The sequence below is a fragment of the Denticeps clupeoides genome, chromosome 1 (assembly GCF_900700375.1).
Source record: "Denticeps clupeoides chromosome 1, fDenClu1.1, whole genome shotgun sequence".
Lineage (NCBI taxonomy): Eukaryota > Metazoa > Chordata > Actinopteri > Clupeiformes > Denticipitidae > Denticeps > Denticeps clupeoides.
In genome coordinates this window covers 5,789,925-5,815,223 of record NC_041707.1, presented here as the reverse complement: position 1 = coordinate 5,815,223, position 25,299 = coordinate 5,789,925, and the positions used below count along the sequence as shown (strand labels likewise).

Below are 25,299 nucleotides of genomic sequence, written 5' to 3'. Positions count from 1 at the left end.
CAGGGGGACCTCAATTTACATAAAAATTATAATAATAATTGAGAAAATTGGTAAAATCACATTGAAACAGAAGTTTCTTCCAGAGATGGCACTCTATAGTGTGTTTTCGAAGAGGGTCTACCATTTCCACCTGCCATCTGCAATACTCTTTATGTTGGTGGTACGTGTCAAAGTAGCATCATCTTGAATGCAGGACCCAAAGTTTTACCAACACATCTGCTGGTTCACATTCCTCCCACATTCCCATCCGCGGGATTTTAAAGAAAATGTGATTTGTCAGGCCAGCCACCTTCCACTGCTTCGTGGTCCAGGTCTGACACTTACGTGTCCATTTTCAGGAGCTGTCTGAGGAGGTCAGGGGTCTAGTATGGGCACTTGGACAGCTGTACTAGAACATCACCTCTTCTGTGGGATCAGACTGGACAGACAATGCTCCCCCATTAGCCTTGGGCATTTTTGTCTACGTCTGTCACAGGTTTTAATGTCATGGCTGATTATTTCACTCCTGTTTTCCAAGGTCATCCTTGTTCTTCACTTTATTTTTACTGCATTGTCCACTAATTTAATCATCCTAATCCAAGATGGCTCCATTAGTGAGACCTGTGAGAGGTTCCTTTCAGCTGAGGCTGGGGAAGAATGAAACGAAATGGTTGAGTGTCCTTCACAGAGGCTGACCTCGACTGTTAACCCCACACTCGGTGTCAGCTAAAAGATGGCCAGATCGGCTAAAGAGGGGGGGAGCTGGAAGAACGATGGAGAAGCATTAAGCACAAATGCATTTAGAACAAATCCAGCCTAAATCCATAGCTACAGCTTGTGCCCCATGGTCAATTTGCAGCCATACTCCATTGCGGCATTTATATCGCCTTCTGTGTGTCTTCTCCATTCCCGCTTCAATAAAATGGAGCTGGCGGGAGAGATGGAGAGGAGATAAGAGAAACATGGGATATTAATCCAGAGTGTGGCTGGGAAAAAAATAATAATCTTAATGCAGCGTCAGACGGCGGTGGAAATGAAGATGGATGTTGTGTGGTCCCGCAGGGCTCACGGGTGCAGGAATTAACACAGCTTGTCACTCCGGCTTGGCCGGTGCGGTTGCCATGGCGACGGACGCCTGTGCGCCCCGGACTAATGGAGGCGGTGACACACTTCCAGCGGCTGTCGCCCACACCTCTCCCTCCCGGGTCCTGTGACCCAGCGAGGGCGGGGAGGGGATTTAGGGAAAACTGCAGTAATCTACTCTAATGACCTCTGTAGGAGAAAAATCTGGAAAACATCACTTCTGCGTCTTCGGCAATAATCAGCACTCCCTGCATCGGTGGCTTAATGCTTTAATTTCATCTGCTTAATGCCTGTGTGCAGTAAAATAATATTCTATGTGTATATATAATATGCATGTGTTGTGTGACATCGTCATCATCGGGTTTGTCGTCACAGGAATACAGTTACGTCCTCCCACGATCGGTCGCTAATCTTCGTCAGAGCTCCATTCAAGCTGTTTCCTCCAGAAAAAGACAAAAGACGGAGAGTCTTCCTGTGAGCATTCGCGGCACGTGCGGACATAAGTCCCCCTTGCTCGTGTCAGCTTTGGTTAGGCCTTCACACAAACCCGTAGAGTTGTAGGCTTCGTGCTGCACTAAAGTTCAGACTGACTGCAGTTAGCCTGCGCACACACACACACACACACACAAAAATGACATGCCTATTTTTATCTGAGGACTGTAAAAGTACACGCTCTGAATCCCATCTGAAATCATTTCTGCTTGTAGGTGCAAGAGATTACGCTCCGGAATTACGGTGGGCCGTTCATGTGTGCTGTAGCCTTTAGTTTAATGAAATGTAATCCATTTACCGTGAGCCTTTCATAAAACAGTCATAAATAACCGGAGCACCGGCAGCACCAACGGAGGGTAATTCTGTTTGTTAAGTCATGGAAAGTCTTACTCAGTGCTTGGCGTAGACAGAACAGTACTGGACGCCCGTGAAAAATGTTCAAGATGCTGCAAGTGATTAAAGCATTATTGGGCTGGGATGCAGCTACAGTGGTGTCTAGAACCTGGAAATATCATATTTAATCATACATTTAGTCAGGTTTTCCCAGCATTATTTACGACCACAGCGTTCTCAGATTAGGATCATCAGTTGTTGCACAGATTAGTTGAGGATATGCAGCCCAGTGGCAGTAGCACTGCTTGTGTTTCTCAGTCCTGCTATACTTACTTACTTATTCAAACTGGCAAATTTATTAATGCATATACACATTGATGTCATCCCACTACTGCAAGTTTCATAGGCTGTTTTTTGGTATTGTTGCAATGTTATGTCTTCTTGTCTTGTCTGCAGAGATGGTAAGAAAGTAAGAATTTCATTTTACATTTTACGGCGTTTATCAGACGGCCTTATCCAGAGCGACTTACAATCAGTAGTTACAGGGACAGTCCCCCCCTGGAGACACTCAGGGTTAAGTGTCTTGCTCAGGGACACAATGGTAGTAAGTGGGGTGTGAACCTGGGTCTTCTGGTTCATAGGCGAGTGTGTTACCCACTAGGCGTCTACCACCCAGACGTGCTTGGTACATTGTAAGCTGTACACATGAAACTAAGTTACTTTTCTTGACTTGCTCCTGAGGTGCCGTCCGCGAGAAGGTCTTCACTCCATCCCAACCTAAGGTAGCCTTGGGCGTTCCTTAATGAAGGTGGTAGGCTCAGTAGGTACCTCATGAGCGGGATTGAGAAATTAGGGCTCAGTAAACAAGCAAGATTAGCCACAAAGTCACAGGCTCAGGTGCCAGTTACTACCATCACTACCACTTACTACCACATTAGTGTTAAGTATCCCTGAGCTAAACACTTAACCCTACGTTGCTCGGGCCGAATGTGCCTGTGATTAGTGAATGGAACTAATTAGTGAATGGAAGAGATGGAAGGTTTTGTACTATAATAATCATTTTTGTTGGTGGTAAAATGCTGCTTGCTTTGATTTGGAGCCTAGTGTCATGAGGCTTGTATGTGTTTGTGTGAGAGATGCTGCTACCGGTTTGCTATCTCTATCCTTTGAGTAGATAAGGGAACAGAGAGCCGTCCACCAAACCTCAGTTATTTACTACCACAGTGGCAAACACTGGCCTTTGATCATGACTCTGCAAACATTGGGAAACACACACACACACACACGAATGAAGCGAATGTTATATTAAATGTATGACCACTCTGTGTAACATCTGTATTATAAACATTGCTGCCAAGCCCCTCCCCCCTAACCTGAGCTCAGCATCCATGGGTAGATTATTATTTTTTTTTTTGATGGATTAGATATTTGTCGTATTTGTTCCTTTTTTTTTTGTATGCCATAAACGTGCGACGCGCACACGGCTCTCGGTTTTTCCCCAGGCTGCTGTGATGTCACTCCAACACGTTCTCTCGCTCACCAGACAGGTTACAGGGGCAGGACATGTGACACATTCGGCAGGGAGGCCTAGTACTCGTCTCGGGCGCTTTGTTTTTTTCGCTCCTGCCGAACAAAACGCGGGGCAGATGTGTCGAGGCCTGTTGAGGGCCTGGCGTAGACACCGTGTCGTGGTGGCTTGTGTATGTTTTCGGAAGGCGGCTCTCAACTGAGCTGTGGAAAGAACATTTTGTGGCTTTTCCAGATGCAAATGTTGCACCACCGGCTTCTGCAAGGCCAAGTGTAGAGAAGGTATGAAGAACTGTCTTTTCTTTCTTAAGAGAGGGAGGGAGGGAGGGAAGAAGGATGGCTTTTGGTTGAGACCCTTTCTGCTGGGAATGTTTATTCCTGACCGTGCTGTTTTCTTCCCCGTTAAAAAAAAAACGAGAATTACGACTGTTCTGTAACGGCTTTGTGTTTGTTCTTGTCTTGCTTCGGCGGTGGTATCAGAGGCTGAGTGGATGATTTATTGCAGCTTGAATGGCCTCATTACGCACTCTTTTCAAAGTTTAAATGAGTTTTGTAGGCACTATAGGCTTGCTATAGCACGAGGATGAACAGAAAAGTTGACAGCCTGGCAGCTGTCAGACGGCCTGTGAATTTGTCCTAAAATAGACACTCTTGTCCAGCAGTGGACCTAATAGACTAGACTTTTCTAGAGTTACAATTAGACCTAATTCAGACATATAAGTGAAGTGATTGTCATATATGACAATCATAAGATGACCTGATATTCTCTTAAATAGAATATATATTCGCTTCGTATTATTTTTAACATGTTGATTTTTTCTTTTTTTTCTTTTAACATGTGATCAACGATGGGCTACCAATTAAGTAATAAGTATATGCATCATATACATTGTCAACTTGGATAAGGATAAAATACTATTCTCACTTATATATAGATAATTTTCAGGATGTCATCAAAGCAGCAATTATAAGAAAACTGACCACTAAACCAAGCAATTCAACTACTAATAATGATAGCACAAATACTAGGACTAAATAATAGTTTAGATTTTGTTTTAGATTGATTTCAGCGCGGGTGTAATAAACTTCTTCATAACTCTTTGGGCATGTGGCGTCAGCGCATGCAGCGCGGTGATGTGGTCTCACACAGACCAGGCCAGATGAGGGCGGACAGATGGTATTATTATGGGACAGGACAACATGTGGACTACAAGTCGCGTTAGAGTTGTGTTGCTCACATGTGGTCAATTCGGTGTGAAGGCGGGGCTTGGCGTTGGAGACCAATGTTCAATTATTTTAAATAGCATAGAAAAGGAAAGGAAGGCTAAATATAACTTATTATTACAATAAATTATTATGATGATTACAAATTATATTGTATTCATTGTATAGAAATAGTTTATAATGTTATACTAATACAGATTAATAGATCTGCCCATCTAATACAGATGAACAGATGAATAGTCTAATGTTTTTTGTATAGTTTCAGATTTACATGATGTATAGAATAGGAACAGATGAATAGATCTGTTCATCTAATACATCTCCAATTCATGGCCACACTTCCCTTAGTTTCACATGGAATACAACGTGCAGAAATGATCACACTGAAAGTGGATCTGTGACCACTCGGCAGCATTTTCACCAGAAAAATGCACATACCTTCTTTGAACAAGTAGAGCGAAGCAGTACCGCTAAAGATAGCAAGTTCACTCAGAGTTCACCTTGAAGCCGCGAATCTGCGTTTTTCCCCAGGTCTGTACATCTAAATTCAGTTTCTGAGCCACACAGTGTAATGTGTGAAATGCCACAGCCGAGCACGCAGCGAAAATGTTGATCAATTTCATTTCAAACTCTTAACAATTCTGACTTTGCTACCTCGCCGAATTTTTATATTATGTGTGCAGGTGCTTTTATACAGAGCCATTACTCACAGGGACAGACCCCCTGGAGCAACATGAGGTTAACTCTTTGATTCTTGCTTTCTGGTGCTTTATATATGTTTGCAGATGCCTGACAGCCCACTAGCCAATCACAATGGAGTGTCAGGGGGCGGTCACATCATGTTACATCAATGAAAGTCCTCACCCATCCCCAGCTGAAACCTAATCTTGGGTAGGAACTAGATGGCATATGCGTTTATCTATTTCTTTTTAATTGGGTTGGAGATGGTTTTGGTTAATATTTTCCACCTTATTCTCACTCGTCAATTGCAACTGGAGACAAAACAGGTTTGACTTTCAGGACCAAATGCAGAAACTAGCCAGAAAACATCTATCTATAATGAGGAGGCATTGGCTGTCCAAACTTCATGCCATATTCATCCTGTCCAAGGCCCAGTTGGTCCTTACCAAAATTATTATAGAATAACAAGAATAACAGGATTCATCTGTTTCTGTTCGGCATGGGCTTGCATCGGTTGAGCTAAATTTTTTCGTTAAAAAATTTGTTCTGTTCTTCTGCCAAAGATTAAACAAGAATCGGAACTGATGAAGTGAAATTAAGTTTATAGAAGAAAAACACACTTCAAACTTGCTGGTGGGCCTGACTTACTCAAAGTTCTCTGGACGAAGCTAATCCTGCATCCTCTGATGTGATTAATTGATTAAATTTTTGCCTTGCGTCATGCAAAAAACGTTTCATGTATGATTAAAAAAAACGGCATTTTGACGTTAATGGTATTTTATGTGGTAAAACCTATATAAAAATCATTGGCGAAAAGGCCTTTTGTGTCCCCATGCATCATCCTGGTCCTGTCTCATACTCGTTGTCCTGTAAAAAGGCTGCTTGTACTACCTGCCTTCAAGGCACTGAAGTTGGCAAGGAAATGCCAAATGTGTTTCAACGGCCGTGGTCGAGGCAGTGGGATCTAACTTCTTTTGGATCCACGCAGAACTTGTAATCATAACTATGAAGGACAGTACCAAAAGATGTAATTTTTTTGTAAACATCCATCAGCAGCACTGTCACCACAGCGCAGAGACTTGGCACGGTGTCCTTAAAACCATAATGCTCCTGCCTTTAGTCAGGTGTTGGCTCACAACACTGAAAAATACTCACAATATGCGGAGCAGAGCAAATTGAGCCCAAAACAGACGGTTTTGTTGTCATAGCAACAGTGCAATTAAATTACTTCACTGTCAGCAATAATATAATTTTCCTGTTTGGAGACTCATGGGACCGCCTCACACTTTTGAGGCCAAAGAGTTCTTATTGGGGGTACAACACACACACAAACACACAAAAAAAATTAATATCTTTCAAATGATTAAACATTTAGAAATATATTACCTGATACAATTCAGAGTGAATGACCTGTAACACCTCTGAACACATCTAACACATTATGCATGTAATGCATAATTTAAAATTCATTAATGCTCTGTTGTACGTGAGAAGAACGTTGAAATGTTTACGGCCTCGTGGAGGAAGATGATTTCTTAGGTGCAGCATTAATTGTTTTATTACAGCCTTTGATCTGGGGTGAAACAAGTCTGTAGATGACAATGGATGAAAAGCCATGCAAGCACGAAAGCTACCTTAATAATTCCCAGGGACACTAGAGAATTCACTGTGGGACCATCAGAGATCGCCACAAGTAAATCAATAAGAAAGACAGATGCTGAAGAAAGGTGGCCTGTTTTTGTTTTTTTTTATTCTTAACCACTATTTTGATCAGTTGACTTTAACATGAGATCCTTTGTCTTTAACTCGCGACCCTTTGTATCTCATGTGTTTTGTCGACCATATTTTTATTGGCAATTTTATTAAGGGCTCAACAAGCCCACAGGCAGTCTGGATTTGGGGAAGAATTTCGGGTCATCGGTGGGACTGCCAATTAGTAGACCAAAAGAGTCAAATATATCAATCATCAATAATGTATAATAAGGCTTGAGCAATCACAGAAAAAGATACGCATAAGCTAGTCGCATCGCTGCTAAATCAATAATGGATTTGTTTGTGTGTGTTGTTTTTCCAACTGGTGAAATTGTGTGACAGTGCGATTAGGGTTGGCCGATAAAATATTGTGATTATGAATATTATGTTGTCATCAATTCCAAAAAAATCCATCTTCTTATGTTGTCTGGGTTTCCCATTGAAATGGGTGTAGTGGGTTCCTGGGCTCTGTGCGTCTTTTGTTTCTTGATGAGGAGCTCAGTGGTGGAGCGTTGTGACTCTTCGTATTGTTGCTGCGAGTGACACAGTTTTCCTTGATTTTCCTGTGCAGGAATGCCTGCAGTCATACTCCGCTTGTAGATCTGTAGTCTTAACTGAAATGCTGCTTTTTCTGTCTGGTTTTGCAGGAGTTTAGGTCTCAATGGGTCCGGTCATGCCTCCCAGTAAGAAGCCGGAAGGTTCCGGAATCAGCGTCGCCAGTGGCCTGAGCCAGTTTTGCCAGCCGGGGTCCCTGAGCCGCGCCCTGCAGGAGGTGGAGGAGATGGACCTGGCCTTGCCCACCCTCAAGTTGGAAAAGACCGAGGACGAGGAGCTCACCAACCTCAACTGGCTCCACGAGAGCAAGAACCTGCTCAACAGCTTTGGCGACTCGGTGCTGCGGAGTGTCAGTCCCGTCCAGGAGCTGGATGATGACACCCCGCCATCCCCCGTCCCCTCGGACCTCCCCTACGACGCCAAGCAGAACCCTAACTGCAAACCCCCCTACTCTTTCAGCTGCCTCATCTTCATGGCCATTGAGGACTCGCCCACCAAGAGGCTGCCCGTGAAGGATATTTACAACTGGATCCTTGAACACTTCCCCTACTTTGCCAACGCCCCCACGGGGTGGAAAAACTCTGTCAGGCACAACCTATCTCTCAATAAATGTTTTAAAAAAGTGGACAAGGACAGGAGTCAGGTAAGGGCACTACTCCCAACCCCAGCTTTTATTACATTTATTACGTAATCCATGCATTCTCCGTTATTGGTGGCCTAGCGGTTAAGGAAGCGGACCCGTAATCGGAAGGTTGCCGGTTCGAACCCTGAACCGCCAAAGTGCAACTGAGGTGCCACTGAGCAAAGCACCGTCCCAACGCTCTGCTCCCTGGGCGCCTTTCATGGCTGTCCACTGCTCACTAAGGGTGAGGGTTAAATGCAGAGGACACATTTCCTAGTGTCACAGTATGCTGTGCTGCAGTGTTTCACAATGACAATGACAATCACTTTCACTTAAAAACAGTTATTTTCTGTTTTCTGCCACATTAATAGAGATGTCACAGGGATCAATGCAATGCAACAAATCAATATCAGTACATCAATATACCATAAACAGTCCCAGTTTCATTCAAAATATCAGCAGATTCTCTTGAAATCATCATGATGAATGGGCTAGGCTGATATTATGGGACTATGAATGCACTTACTTGAGCTGAAGCTCATGTTTTGTGGTGTTTCACACTTCTCTTTACTCTCTGAATCATCTTAGACAATAGTTGGAATTGCTGAAGCCACATTTATTCATACTTTTTTGGATCATAGTTAATTGTGTGCTGACTGAGATCAGATGGCTTTAGAATTAAGGTGTGTGTGTGTGTGTGTGTGTGTGTGTGTGTGTGTGTGTGTGTGTGTGTGAACATGTGCATGAATGTGCTCGCGTGCGGCACTCTAAAGCAGTTCCATGTGACTCACAGTTCACTGCCATCTGGTCCTCGGCTGTGCTGCAGAGACATTTTTTTTTGTGTATGTGTCTCCATAGAAACTGCTTTACAGTTGACACGGAAAGAAAGCAGTTGCTGTAGCAACAGAGGAGCTGGTGTGTGTCTGTGTGTGCGTACTGGGAAAGGCTAATCCAGTGGTGGAGGTGAGGCAGTGTAGTGGGCGAGGCCCGTGGCAGTATTCGAACCCCCTCCTTATCGCTCAAGGCACCGGGAGAAGCCCCCCAGATGTTTATTTATTTTTTTATTTTTTTCTTGTCAGATGATAAACAACAGATGGCTGGTTTAAATTAATTTGTTGCAAGTTACGCAACGGCGAAATATTTGGAGTAATCTCCAAAAATAATTTGGATCTGGTCACGTCCTGATTTCATGCCTGGGAGTTTACTCAGTTTGGGACTATCACGTCAAAACAAAGGCCTTCTAGACACGAAAGTAATAATTAGATGTTGTAATTATCTGTAATCTGAGGGCACTAGTTTCAAACTGGTGCTGAGCACAGAGCTCTGCACTGAGCATGGATTTTACTCGCTGGTGTAATGTCAAAGGCGTCCTAAAGAAAACAGAACCACTTGGTAGTTATCTGTATCTTGAAGAAGAGGGTGGTAGTAGCCTATGAACCAGAAGACCCGGGTTCAAATCCCACTTACTACCATTGTGTCCCTGAGCAAGACACTTAACCCTAAGTTGCTCCAGGGAGACTGTCCCTGTAACTACTGATTGTAAGTCGCTCTGGATAAGGGCGTCTGATAAATGCAGTAAATCTAAATCTAAATTTAAGAAGAGGAACGAACTTCTTTTTTTATTATATGTAATTATTAATCAAGCAGAAAACGATTTTTATTTATATGTATATATTAATTTCTTATTTTTAATTTATACATTTATGTTAATCCTGAGAACGCCTTTGACCTTTCACTAGTGAACAAGCCCCACAGACTCATTTGTGAGCTTTACTTGAGCCATTTAGTGTATGGTGGCTTTTAAATAAAGCCAACATTGTTCTGGTTCAGTTCTGGGAGACCATCGGAATGAAACAAAACAGAACTTGAGCTCCAATATTGGAGATTTCTTTTTCCAATATGTAGGCTAGCAGTGATAAATGAGCATAAAACACGGTTCCATCAACCTTTCAGCATGTTCAGCACTGCCTCTTCCTTCCCTGAAGCATGGACTTTATAAATGCACAAAACTGTGTTTCAGTTAAATGAATTAACAATAATAAAATGATCTTTTTTTTTTTATGTGCCGCTAATGAATCCATCCAGACCCCACTTCACGTTCCTTGTGTCCTTAAGTTTCTTTTTTATTTCCTGGTTATAAACCAGCCCACATGTCATTAAGTGGACAAATGAATAATTTTTCAAGGGTCATGGATTTAAATTGAGTGTCTTTTTTTTTCCCCTGAAACATATTTCATTTCCATAGCCTCACTGGCCTACTTAATTAATGAATGAGATGATTAAGTCTGTTTTAATTCTGAATTTGGTGTGAATTGGTTATGTATTCATGCATTACTCTCCATAATGAGACAGTCTGAGAGAAATTAAACAAGCAAAAGAAAGACAAAATAAACAAACCGAGAATGCACTTGCGTCTCTGGGGCTTCATGGGAGAGAATTAATAGTCTCGGAGATGAAACATCAATTTGCGAAGCGGCAGAAGTTTTAATGACAATATCCCACGTCGGCTGTGTGCCTTTAATGCCTGTCTTTCAGGCTGGAGATAATAAGTTTGAGGCGGAGCAATTGTCTGGCGTTCGGGGCTGAACCCGAGCTGCTGTAAATTAGCCGTTTCCTGCATTACTTACAAAGAAATGTGACAGTTTTACCGTTTCACTGCAAGTACTTGGTTTGATCATGCATTTTCTGCATGCACAGTGCATTCAGGTGAGCTTTAGCAGGAATTTTAGCGCTGCTATAGTCATACTGCACACTATTAACATTTTTCACGGAATATTTAAAAAAAAATCTATATAGAAACCATTATTTCTGAGTGTCCCTGCCCTGTTCATACTGCCACTGCGAACACCCTCCCATTGAAATGTAATTTGGTCTCATTAGACTTCAGTGGTTTTTGTAATCATTTGGTAGATTCTATAAGCTATAGTAGCACCTTTGCTGTAATATTTGTCCCCCGGGAATAAAACTGTTTATTAAAACAATATGGCCACTTTATAAAGTTATCCATGGGGCAGTGGTGGCGGCTCCGTAATCAGAAGGTTGCCGGTTCGAATCCCGATCCGCCATGGTGCCAATCCTGATCTGCCATCGGTGGTGGAATGAACTTCCCCTCGAGGTCAGAACAGCTCAGTCACTGAGTATTTTCAAACGGCAGCTCAAGACCTTCCTCTTTAGAGAATATTTAGATTAACTTGTAACCTTCTTATTGTCTAACTTGTGTAGAGAATCTACAAGTGAATAAAAAGATTGTATTCATAGTTGAGGGTCCTAGTGAACCACATTTGATCACTTCATCAATGGTAACTTGAAAGCACGTTGTAAGTTGCTCTGGATAAGGGCGTCTGCCAAATGCCTTAAATGTAAATGCAAATGGTGCATCTGAGCAAAGTACCGTCCCGACACACTGCTCCCCGGGCGCCTGTCATGGCTGCCCCCTGCTCAGCGTAAGGACACATTTTATATTGTGCACCGTGTGCTGTGTATCACAATGACATTCACTTCACTTTTTACTTACAAATGATCAATTTTGCTAATTATCTTGAATGTTAGGAAGTGAGTTCTCTGGTTGTGTTTGCAGTATATATCTTTTCTTGTCAGCATGTTAATTCTTTTTCCCTCGGCGCCTGTGTGACCTGTTTTGCCGGGGTGGCGGTGAGAATGATGAACTCCCTTATCCGGAGAGCAGCTCAGCGCCTCTCAGCTTGGCCAGATGTTGGGCTTCGTGCTGGCAGATGTTGGGTTAGAGGCTCCGGCGCACGTGCCTACCGTGACATCACCTCCCCCCGGGTGGCCTGGAAAAACCCCCAGAGACCCTTCGAAATAAAACCCCGTCAGATCCCGTGCGTCCTCAATAACAATACCGATATGCAGCACAGTATGACAATCGGTCTGCTCGTTATTCAAATTATGAACAATTAATTCTGCAGAGGAAAAATAAACCAATAAATTGAAGCTCTGGTTGCGATTTGATGCTGATGAGTCAGTTTGAGGGATTTAAAAATAACTCTTCAGCTGACCAGTTGTGTGACGAAGTTGATGGCCGGCAGCGTACGTTGTTATTTCTGCAGGAAATAAATAAAAAAAAAACAAATAAATACGTAAATAAATAAACAAATAAATTATATATATATATACACACACACACACACACACACACACACACACACACAGTCTCACAATAGCGGGTGTCGTGACGCTGGCCCGGATTGCAAGTGGTAGCTTTCACCACCAGGCCGGGCTTCTCCCCACTCCACTTCTGCGAGGTCGCCCCCGCCCGTAAATTCCCGGGAGCTCTTCCTCCCCGACTTGGGAGAGGCACAACCGTCGTTTTGTCCGCGAGTTAGATCGCTAATAGGGCCGCTTCATCCCCAGAAATGGTTAAATTAGCACGCCGGCTTTGAAGTCGGAGATAGGAAGCGCCGAGCCGCGGCTACGGTGTTTATGTAAGGAGAGCGACAGGCACGACAGGCTGTTCAAGGCCGTCTCTTCTGTCCACACCTCATGCCTTGGTCTCCTATTTTTAACTGGGAAGGCAGGGATTTACCCGCGTTACCGCTGCTCATTAGCGACCGACCTACCCAAGGATGCTGGCGGACCTTCAGACTCTCCATCATTACATTTTCTCGCGCTGCTGACATGAAGCATCGGCCATTTTTAGTCCTGCGCAGGAAGCGCGTTGGGTTTGCCATGCGTGGTGGACATATGCTGTGTTCGTGGGGGGGGCGCCATATTGCCGTGAGTAATCTCCAGTGCGGCAACAGTGACAGAATAAACAACGTGCGGGCCTGCCAAGATTGGAGGTTGCTCGGGCGCGCGACTCAGTCAGGTTCCCTGTCCCTGCTGCAGAACTCTCCCGCCAACCCCGAGGGCGGGGCCTGGGACCCGGGACCTCAGAACCGCATGGAACTAACGTTTATCGTCTCCCAGGCCTAATCGCTCTTCTTTTTAATTGTTAAAGTTGTTTTTTTTTTTATTTCGAGCGCCGTAGTTCTACTGTATTCCGGCTCCTTGCACAAAGCGCCTGTCTGCCAGGAGACAGCGGAGGGGGTTTGAAGAGTGCTCCGTTGTCCTATTTTAGTGAAAGGAGCTGAGCCCCCACCCCCGCTGCACCACCAAGTCTCCTTTTGTGTTCAGGGGGTGCAGGGTTGACCTGCCCGGTTTCCCAAAAAGCCTGAGGGGGACCTTGGGCCTGAAGGTGAGCGGTCAGCTCCAGCAAAGTGACCCGGCCCATTAGCCTTTGGTGGGCCATTGAATCATGGTGGTCTCGCTCCCGGTGCCAGCAGCGGCCGTGGCCGATGATGGGATCACCTCCCCGATGTGTTCTCAGCACAAGAACATCACGGGGAAGAATTGTGTGATGAGGAATTGGCCATTAGTGGCTGATGACTGTGGGGCTTTAGAGACCCGGCCAATAATGTTCCTTCAGACACCTTGATTTATCAGTTCAGTGTTGGCTGCTTGTGCGCGACAGCGTTAACGCACTTCCATAAAGCATCGGGCAGGCACGTAACAGCAGTGCCTGCAGTTTCCCGTCCGCAGACGAGCCGGGGCAAAATAAAAAAAAATTTTAAAATAAGTGTTCTTCCATTGTTAATACAGCAAAATGGTAAAAAAAAAAACAAAGCACGTAATTAAGGAATTCCATTAGACTGGCACAGCTCCTCTAATGAAGGCTCCAGAAACCCAGCTTTAGGATGAATGTTTTCTCACAATTCCTTATTTCACAGTTTTTTTTTCACAGTCTCCTTCTTCTAAGGGATGCTTGGAAGCGGGAGAAAGTATGGGAGAGAGGGGGGAGGTGTCATAATAGCAGGCCTTTTATTTTGCATGGAGCCTGATAGGATTAACTGTATTGGTTATGACGGAGCGTTCCGTGCGCTCAGGCCCATAGTTCTCAGCGAGAATGAAGGATCTCTCTCTGCCAAGACTATCAAACAGCCTTTATATACTCCACCATAGCCTGTTGCCTAGGAGACGGGTGTAATCCAAGTGTTTTTGCCCGCGCCCCGGTCTCCTTCCCTTTCTCCCTCTGATTGGAGACTATTGACTCCTGCCATCGAGTTGGCCTTCGGAGGCACACAGGCCCTGTCAGGAGATGGAAATAAATCAGCGGGAAAGTGCTCTGAAACCTATTGATTTTTCCTGATTACGGAACGTTTGGAAATGTAGACCAGTGCTGGCAGTTTCTCGCTGAGGCAAATGTGAATAATCGGAAGCTGCTTATCAGGCGTTCCAGGGAAGGCTGAAAGTTTTTTTTTTGTTTTTTTGTCTCCCTGGCACAAACTTGGTCAGTGAAATTAGCACCTTTGTTTCAACTCACCCTCCAAACGTCATAAATATCCGATTATTTGAATAAATTCAAATGCCTCTTTTTCAGCTGTCGTTTGAATCTTTGTCTTTGTCTAATATCCCACAAAAATTCACATAAACCCCTTTGCTTTTCTGTTGGTTAAAAATGTCTAAATATTCTGTCCCTTTCTTTCGTGTTTTTTTTTTTGCTGTCAGAATTATAATACACTACACTGAATATTTTTCCTCCCCCACCATTCAGCTTAGATATGACTTTTAACAGACTGATGGGAAGTTGACAGCTTAATTAGTCGGTTTATTTATAGGCCAAAATGAAATTCCCTATTTTGCTTTTTGGGGGATATTGGATTTTATATATGTATACTTAAAAAGCGCTCTCCTATCAATTAAAATAAATGTGTGTGCATTTTTTTTTTTTCCAAGTCAGTGCCTTTTCACTGATTTAGAATTTAGAGTAAAGGCGAGAAGGTCCCATGGTAACGCTGAGGCTCTCCTGGCACTTTGCTGGACGGGGCTGAAAAAGCTCAGGTTCAGTCCACAGTGTCAGGTGATACCACGGCCGGCAGTTTGCCTTGTAATCCAGCCAAATGGACCTGAACAAAAGGGCAAATATTTGTTTTAGGTGGCGCTAACCCTTCAAGGATCAATACTTTAGTATTACATGCTCCCAGACCTCACAGTGTCACTGATCAATTTAAAGCACTATTGATTTTAATGTGTGGTTTTGAAACAATGCATATTTTTACTGGGCTTTATGGTCTATCATGGGATATTGGCAGATGTCACAATGTGATACAACGCAGAGTGAAATTCCTTCAGAATCTTCAGAAATACTTTGAAGATCATTTGCTAAAATTTAGGTAAATGATGTACAGTTGGTTACAAGTGTATCACACGATACACTTAAGACTACATAATAATAATAATAAAATAAAAAAAAAAAGTAAATTTGCATTACTTGACCATTTAATTGGTTCAAAAATGTCAGACTGACTAGTCATATACATCGTCAGAATGTCATATACATCGATAAAAGTTCTGGAATAAAAATTAATTGCTTGTTTTGAATAGTTAGTACATGAATAGTTAATTTTGGGCATTTCTGGAAACACTGAAACGCTGTTTAGGCTACTTTGTGTGTGACGTGTTGATGGGCGGGGGTTTAAGTACAGGTTTCAGTCATCACCATGGGCTCCTCCCATTTCAGATCCTCTTCTGGCTGCATCAGAAAAATGTCTTTTCTCTTCGAGATACAGCCACTAAGCAATTGCTTCTTGTTTTCATCTGTTTATGTAAATTCTGAGGACTCCTTTGACCTTACACTACACTTACACCCACGCCCATGACGTCATCTTTAGAGCATTGAAAAAAGGGCACTGAATGTGTAATGGGTTCACTGAACATGGAACAAAAATCGCACAAATTCAATTAGCTACCAGCTGGCACCAGGTACGAGCCAATTAGAGCCGTAGTTGCCTTTTAGTTCTTTATAAATTGTTCTAGACAGAGCAGTGCAGGACTTTTATGGCCACGGGCGCGAGGTGAAGTTGCACCAGTCCACCCGATCCGTTTCAAAATTTTCATTGTGCCCTCTGCTTGGGTCTCTGTGATCTGGGTGAGCGGCACGACCTCTGAACCTGATTATCTGGGGGGGACAAATTTTATGTCTCCAGATAAGAAAAGCAGTCGGGCACAAGGCATCTCTAAAGTGAAGTGATTGTCACACGTGATACACAGCAGCACAGCACACAGTGCACACAGTGAAATTTGTCCTCTGCATTTAACCCATCACCCTGAGTGAGCAGTGGGCAGCCATGACAGGCGCCCGGGGAGCAGTGTGTGGGGACGGTGCTTTGTTCAGTGGCACCTCAGTGGTACCTTGGCAGATCGGGATTCGACCCAGCAACCTTCTGATTACGGGGCCGCTTCCTTAACCGCTAGGCCACCACTGCACCGTGCCACCACTGCACTTTATACACTGAGTTGCCTCAGTGTATATAGTGAGGAATATAGATAAGACAGGAAATAACAAACACATAAAATAGAAGTAAATGTCATTTGTGTGTATATATATATATAAAATTGCGTTGTTCCTTGAGAAGGGACAATGACAGTAAAGATTTATCTTATCTTAAGGAGGAAAGGGTTTGATGATCTCACCGCCTGAAGCAGAAGTATGCTTCTCGCAGGGCCTTAATTAGAGTGGCACCTTGCTGTTCCCTCAATTGTCAGCCGGGATGAATTTAACGCTCAGCTGTGTCCCCCTGACTTCCTCTTTGTGGAAACGCTGACTCCGGCGGGGGCGCCTCCATAGAACATACGTATGCGGCGGCATCTGCGCTGCCGCTGGTTTGCACGTATCCTGGCTTTAATGCGGCGCTCGGGTTTATTGCCTCTCCCCTGCACCCCCGCCTCCGTTTCATTTCTCACCGCGGGAAGCAGCCAGTCTGGAGGCCAAGGTGAGACCGGAGACAGGGAGCTCATTTCTACGTCAGCTGCACGCTGGTAAATGGCGTAGAATCAGGCTTATCTCGGCTATGGCGCAAATCATTAACCCTCCCCATTCCCGGTAATGGATAAATTGTGCTGTGAGATGTTTGATGGGTTATTCCACATTTCTCTAATATAGTGCCGCCCGCACCTCGGTGATAAAGGTCCCCTGACTGGCAGGACGGGGGTGAGCATGGATTGAGAAAAATGGCGCTGTCGCCCTCAGCGGGCACACTCTCTCATGGCGGAGGCGCACAAATGAACATGTCCAGTCGGAACAGCGGGCGGTCATTGAAGGGATAAGAGAATTCTGCAGTGGTTCGAGTGATTGGGTTCTTTAAATAGCACCTTTGTGTCTTGTCAATTGAGATAAAAAAAAAGAGAAGAACCAGGGAGGAAAAGGCCTCCTCACGTCCATCTTGAAACTATGCTTTTTTAGTTGATTCATTCTAAACGGCTCTTTGTGTTTTGGTCTTGTTACCAAACAGAACATTGGGACGGCAAAACTTTTGAATCTTGTCCATGTAGTTTAATTGTAGCTTTTTTTATTATTATTATCATCGATTATGTGCAAAAAATACCAAAAAACTAATTGTGATTAATCACGATTAATTCTTCTGAATGAAGCTTGCTATAATGCATATTTATAACAGTGTTGTTCATGTAGCTTAATTTTTTCGTTCATAATTAACTCTTTTTTTTTATCATTGATTGCACTGGGCTTACAAAAAATAAATAGTGACAAATTCTTCAGAAGAAATCTTGCTATTATGCATATGGAAAACAGTTTCGATTTATTTTTAGTAAGTTTCCTGTAAGGAAATGTCATGTGGTACTGTGTGAGTTTAAATAGTTTCATCTGGTTGAGCCTCTGACTCAATTTTGCATGGGATGACGTGAAGGGAAGTAAATGCATTGTTGTTGTTTGTGTTCATTTGTTTTGACACACAGTTGTTTTGTTAATTAATCAATAATTAATGAGCAGATTCGCTTTAGCCCAGTTTGCCATTGTACCCATCTTTTCCTACCTTGCTTTTATTAAAACTGTCTTGCTCGTCATGGTAAAGCCCTAACCCACATGAGGCCAGGAGGTTACGGAGATTTTATTACGGTGGGAGCATTTTTCAGCGTCCCCTTAACAGCCTTTTAACTGTTATAAAATCTTGGCCTCAAGTGGCTCATTGCATTTATAAATTGCCTCTGATAGCAACATGATTAAATGCTCTCATATCCAATACGTATTGCATTTATTAATGAGAAGAATGTTTTTTTTTAATTCAATATTTTGTCAGGCTTTTCTTGGTGCTGATATATGCTTATCTAGCACTTTAGCAAGGCTTTGAACACGAGTCAGCCTATCAGAATGGAGCATCTCAGAAATCGACAACTTTTGTTTTTTCGCCTGATAATTGAAAACAACAGAACGGAAATAACAGAATTTAAATTTTAGAACTGGGACAGTAAGACAATGATAAATAAGGTAATTTTTCTTGTGCTTAAGCCCATTAGTGGGTACTGAACCCTGACCACCACTCTTCAGCTCTACCCTAAAACGTCCCAGGCTGCTTTGCAGCCAGTGCCCTTTCTTAAGGGGTAGGGAGTGGGGATTACTGACTGACTGCACTCACCATCCTATCTATCACAACAGCCACAGACACTCCACCCTGCACCCCTCAACCCACCCCAAAACCCTCATTTCCCATAATGCCCTGATAAAATGTATTCCTACTAAGAACTCATTTCAGACCAGAAGGACACAGACTGCGCGGAAAATGAATCCTTCATCTTCATCCCAACACTTGGGGCATATTTAATATTGATCACTCATATTGATCAAATGTCTGCTAGTCGTTTCAGGATATATGTACATTTAAGCTTCTGCTGATGCAACGCCTGTACCAGACGGGTAAGTGGTGAGGGAACGCTGGCAAAGCATCAGAGTGAGAACATATCTAACCAGCCGTCTGTGATGGTTCATGTAGCCGCGTGGTCGAACTGCTCTGTGTTTTTGAAACTTTAAATGACTTTAAATATGTCCCTACTTGAGACCATGTTATTGTAAGAAACGACCAGACGTGTTAAATGAGCTCATCTGGGCTCCACAAAGCCTTGAGATCATGGAATATTCATGCTCTGCTCTGCAAGCCAGCGATTTCAATTTAAAGAGTGGGAGGATGTTTCTCACAGTTCAACATCTGCTTCGAGACTTATTTAAGCCATGGATTAATTAATGGTCCATTGATGACAAAATTGTAGTTTTCCTTTTTCCCACCATTTGAACACAAACTTTTATTAAGGGTAAGGATATGTAGAATGAAGGGGTGGGGTTTCTGATGGATGAACATGTAACAATGTTCCTACTCTCCTGCACAACCTGGAAACCTGGACTCTATTTCCATTAGTGGAAAACACATGGAAAATGAGAGAAAATCGGGGTTGCATGTTATTTTTATTAGTTCAAGAATGAAAGGGAAATTGCTAGAGTTTCATCCATATATTTAACTGAAAGATTGTGTTCACAACAATTCCCAGCAGGAGTGGAAAGATGCAATAAAATATAACAAAACTGTCCATTCTGGGATTTCTTTTCTGAAGAAAATTCCAATTTCAAACCTGAAAATGCTAAACGTTGATAAAAAAATTACTGCATATTTAATTTTAATGAATCATCTAATGGGAATTTTCTCACACACAGGTTTGTGCTCAGCTGAAATTTTGTGACAGTGATTCTGGATTCCAGCATATCTGTAATATGTCACCTGAGAACTGAATGGCCTCTTTTTCGTGAAAAAAATTCACTGATTCTGCTGCCTATGTTTCTTGACTGGGAGGATGGGACCAAAAGCTCTTCTTTCATTTGGTATTGTGACATTGGTGATGAAGATGTTAGTTCAGATGTCATATGATCAACATCATTCTGAAGCTCAACAACAAATCAGTGGCACTGATCAAATGGAATAGGTGGATGTGGACCAGAACCATGCCAACCAAATGAGTTTTTCCTCTAATTTATTCAGGCTTTTCCTAGAATGAACTCTAGTCTAAAGAACTGGTTTCCTGCCTAGAGATGCTTCTTTACATGGATTGGAGTGTTTTTCCATTTGACCAGTCTGTCATAGCCACACACAACTGTTTCTTGTCGCTCCTGACGAGATCTTGCTGAATTCATGTTCCCTTTTTTCCCCCTCCCTCCTCAGAGTATCGGGAAAGGCTCCCTGTGGTGCATAGACCCGGAATACAGGCAGAATCTCATCCAGGCTCTGAAGAAGACGCCCTACCATCCGTACTCCCAGGTGTTTTCCACCCCGCCCACCTCTCCTCAGGCATATCAAAGGTAAGCAAGACAGCAGCTCGAGATATCGATCCTCTGTCTCCCTGAAAAGCCCGCTGCGCGGCCCGCCCTCCCCGTCTCTCGCGTGCACTAACGCTCTTTAGGAGGTCTGGTTAGCACCGGGGGCCTACGGGCCCGGCGGAGCTGTCAGAGTCGGGCCTAGCGCCGGGTTCTGAGCGGCGGCACCGGCGCGCTTCCTTTCACTTAAGGTCCTGCTAACTGGTCCGTTGCACTCGCTGGCAGTCGAGTGTGCAAGACGGAATAATTGCTTTACTGTAAAGCCTAAACTGCCATATCACACTTAACAATGGCTAAGGCGAGGCGGGGGGGGGTGGAGATGGCCGGGCACCTGCCGGAGAGGGCACCCTGTTTGAAAAAGAGAATGAAAGGGGCTGAGATACAGGGGTGTGCGTCGGGTTGGGGGTGCGGTTTGTTTATTACGCTGTCACTTAACTTCTTTTCACGCCGCTCCACTTCTCTGGATTCAGCAGTAAAATGACACTGCAAGCACATTGCTGCCTTGACAATGAAGTGGGGAAAAAAAACTCCTTACTGGAAAAAACCAGCGCTGAACGAGGTCACCTCTCAGACGCGCGGAAAAAAAGTTTTTGCTTTTGACTATTTTTTTTTTTCCCCCCCAGAATGCACTTTGGCAAGGTGCCGGGGTTTGCGGCGCATTGATTGTCCACCACAGCAAATTCACACCGGAAATTTACTCACCATGCGACCGCACACAAAACTGAGTGTGTATGTGTGTAACCTGGGTCTTCTGGTTCATTCGCCTATGAACCAGAAGACCCAGGTTCAAATCCCACTTGCTACCATTGATTCCCTGAGCAAGACACTTAACCCTAAGTTGCTCCAGGGGGGGACTGTCCCTGTAACTGGCTGTAAGTCGCTTTGGATGAGGCTGTCTGTTAAATGCTGTAAATGTAAATGTGTATGTGGGTTTATGGACGACAGACTCCTACTGAGCTTAGTGGTTTGGCAGGTGCGTGCATTCTCGGGGTCCCGGGGGCCGTTTTAAGCCCATCACAAGTAAAGCCCCTCACAGGGCCGGAGATAACGAAGAGGAGCTTGTCGCTCCACACCCAGCCATTAAACACGTCCTTCGCGTGGCACCGACAGAACATTGTCAGTTGTGTGTCTATGTGTGTCACAGTGTTGTTGAATTGAACTCAACTTGGTTCCCCCCCTTGGTGCAAACACCGACAAAAAGAGGTGGTCTTGAGTCGAATCCAATTGTGAACTCTGGTGCGGTCCTTTTGGTGAGAACGCGTAATTAATCAAAAAAGGACCAGATGCTATAACATCAAGTCAAGTCAAGTCAAGTCAAGTCAACTTTATTGTCAATTCTGCCACATGTACAGGACATGCAGAGAATTGAAATTACGTTACTCTCTGACCCATAAAAATAACATTAAATACAAAAACAGTAACAGTAACGAATACAGAGTATAAATACAATTTAAAAAGAAAGGCACAATATACAATTTTAAAAACACCATGTACAAATAAGGGCACATGGTGGAGAGTGCAACATCAGGAGAGTGCAAAAACCAATAGTGCAACAGAGTTTTAAGTTTAAAGTGACGAAGTGAAAGTGAGGTAGATGGCAGACCAGAGCTGCACAGAGTGACTGGTGCATGGTCAGTTTGTGTGATTTAGAGTTCAGAAAGTTTGTGGAGCAGAAGAGGGGAGTGAGGGGAGTGAGGGGAGTGGGGGCAGAGCCGGGAGGGAGTTGAGTTTCCTGACCGCCTGATGGGTGAAGCTGTCCTTCATGACATGATTTGAGATCAGTGAATTATAGGTAAATTTCAATTTACACAGATCCGTATGATCAATGCGCTCTTGTGTTGTGTTCAAAAAGCTAAAGTGCTAAATTTATGTAATATAATATAAAATCGCCAGGGTAACAGCCAACCCGTGTAAATTCACTTCCGTCGTGTCCCTCCAATTTTTCACAAACACAGTCCACAGTCCTGTATTTACCTTTGTTGATCCCGTGCCGATGCATCTGACCAATCAGCAGAGAAAGAGTTCTCGCATTTGAAGTGACGCATTTTTGTTCGCTTGGATTTTTCCCCGTGTGAAAGGGAACCAAACTAAAAGGAAAATGATAAAATTTTCAAAACTCACCGACTGACTCAGACCAAAGCAAATGAACTATGTCGTGAAAGCGTCCTTAGTGAATTGGAAATTTGTGAATTTGTAAAAATTAGGTTGCAAAGTATCAGATAGTATAGTCGCTTAGGTTTAGTTTAGATATTTTACTTCATAATTGCACATTCATGACACATTTGTTACAGAGATATAACTGGTGCTAACAACAATGCAATGTGTATTGGGGGTTTTCTTTGTTACATGAGTGTGCATATGCATTTGGAAAATTGAATGTGAGTGCTTGTTTATGCTTTAGTGAAAAGTGCAAAAGTGCAAAAAAAAAAATTGTGAGGGACATTTTTTTCCATATGACTGTGTGTGTGAATGTTTGTGTGGTGTGTGACAGAGGGTGTTATTGTGGGTGACTGTGTGTGTTAGAGAGCTTGCATGTGCTTCTGTGTGTGTTTGGCAGCACGCTGAATGCTGGGAGCTTTTGGGCATGGCCACGGTGTGATGGGCGGACACACGCCTGGCGCTTCCTCTCCCGCACCGAGGCCAGATGGTGGCTGGCGTGTAGCAGTGTGTAATAAAGTGTTTATCTGGACGCTGCGGCTCGGCTGCTTTTTATAGCGGATGTCAGGTTCTCACCGCCGCCTCGCCGCTAGCTCACCGGCCCGCGCCTTTCTCAGTGAGAGACGGGCGGGGTGAGAGGCCGTTGGAGCTCAAGAGCGCAGCTGAGGAGGAGTCAAGATGGTTTAGAGTGGTCCACGCCTGAGAATGCCATATTGAGTGTTTCTTTAAAGATCTGTGTGTGTGTGATCGCAGACACATTCCTTAACAAAGTCGGCAGCACCTCACACGACCGCAACCAGGAAGAACAGCTGGGCCTCGGAGTTCACTACCGCGCGTTCGCCCTTGCGAGGTGATTAGCACGATGGTCGCCATGGCAACAGGAACGCCTCCATGGTAACACGTAACCGAGACAGGTGCAGTTGCATCACAGGGCTATTTGTTGCCTGGCAAAAGGATGGGCCATTAGCGCAGAGAAATACGCTATCGCCCTGGCAACGCGCGACTCTCCATGGCAACGGCAGATGGCTTGGAGCCTATTTTAAGGTTCCTGTACCTGCTTTTGTCCGTCTTCATAAGAGTCCACGGATGCATGAATTATCGGAGATGACAACTGTAGGTCCAGCTGAAAGAGTTCAGGGGGGGGAAGGAAAAAGCAAGAAAACAGATGGCTTTTCCACCCCGAGTTACTGCGGGGGTTAAAAATGGGCCGTGCTTTCGTTTATTGGTTTATTTATCGCAGCTGTGGAATAAGTTTGAGAGGGAGTCCCAGCTCCGTCCCTGCCCCGTCTCAGTCCCCTCGCACTCGCAAAATTACAGGACCGCTCAGCGGGTCGGACACCCGTTCTAATGGAAGTAGGGGTGTTAAATGTCCCCTACGTCTCGGTGGCCTGCGCCGAGGTGCCAGTCAAGGCCACGATTCCTCCTGATTGAGAGGCTGCAGGGAGTCACGTTGCATTGACTGTGGCTGAAGAGAGTGAAAGCAAAATGTAACTTTTTTTTTTTCTTTCTATTTCCTCTTTTCTCCTTCCTGTCTTGGTTCGGCTCAGCAGGAAGTTGGTGTGTGAGTGACATGAATTCTTACGAAGAGCTCTGAAAATAGCAAAAACTAGGCGGCACAATTAATAGCATATGAATAGGAATCACAGTTTTGACTCAGGAAAGGCTGCAGTTATTGCTATATATAAAGTGCAGTTACTCATCACCCGGAGGCTTTAAACTCATCCTTCACTTCACATACGGATATTGCCAAAGCTACTCATACATATCCGTTGTGGACAAAACAGAGCAATAGCCCAGAAACTACTACAGACATTTTTTTTTTTAAAGTTAGGAAACAGTTTGTTGAGATGCTGTGGGATTAAGTCCGGAATTATGAAGTAAATTAAATCATTATTTCAGTATGTAACAGGAGAATGAAATAGACTTTTAAGTACCTGGGTTGTTTATGGTCCAATATAAACTTCAGTAACAAAACCTGTTGATTTAACCCCACAAAAATATAGAATTTTTACTACACCCATGACTGGGATGGGAACATGGCATGATCGCAAAAAAAAAGGCATCAAATTGTTTAGCAAGGGTCATAAAATGTGCACCCTTTGCCTGCGTGATAGAACTAACTAAGCAGCTGATGAACACTTTTTCATAACCGTGCAGCATTCGTACAGACGTTAGTTCTGAAAGGGCACAATGGCTTTAAACACAACATAAAATGCGAGCCCAAGCCCTGGAAAGTTTAAAAAATGTATCTAAAAATACTGTTGTTGGTGAGCATGGCGGTATTTGTCGGTATAAAAAGACCTCTTAAGAAAACCAGGCCCGTAACAGCTTTATTGTTGGGTACAGTAAGTGTTGTGGTGTTGTGTAAATGTGTTGTCTTTGAAAGTCGGCGCTTTTGTAATCATGTCCGCAGTCTGGCGCGTTTTTTTCTTCTTCTTCTTTTGCAGGGACTGTGGAAAATCGGCCCCTTTCATGTTTTCAGCTGGCCTTCGCCTGCAGCCCAATTATTTTCCCTGGTACGAGTGAGTCTGCTGTGTGCGGTGAGCACTTGTACAGTGTGGGTGGGGCTCCTGGATGCGTGTGAGCAGAAGGTTCACATACATCGGTGCATCTAAAAAGGATGGTTACTGCTTGAGGAATAAGAACCCCTGACTCACCGACGCACGCATGGCCTGACCCTCCAGTACGATCCAGTCACGATTTTAAACGCGATACCAGTAATAGGGATGGTGCTCGATACTCAATG

At 43.9% G+C, this 25,299-nt stretch overlaps 1 protein-coding gene across 10 annotated transcripts in view; it reads left to right on the top strand.

Annotated features, from left to right (window-relative positions):
• The window catches only part of foxn3 (forkhead box N3), a 77,540-nt gene that overhangs the window by 21,452 nt on the left and 30,789 nt on the right, over window positions 1-25,299 (top strand). For 8 of the 10 annotated variants that reach the window (XM_028957142.1, XM_028956835.1, XM_028956911.1 and 5 more), the window contains 2 exons: window positions 7,719-8,269; window positions 20,245-20,381. In XM_028957142.1, the coding sequence (XP_028812975.1) occupies window positions 7,733-8,269; window positions 20,245-20,381 (674 nt within the window). In that variant the 5' untranslated portion in view covers window positions 7,719-7,732. Of the gene's footprint in view, window positions 1-3,346; window positions 3,697-5,462; window positions 5,530-7,718; window positions 8,270-20,244; window positions 20,382-25,299 lie in introns of those variants that run through there. The other 2 variants (XM_028957357.1, XM_028956984.1) reach the window with 2 other exon arrangements.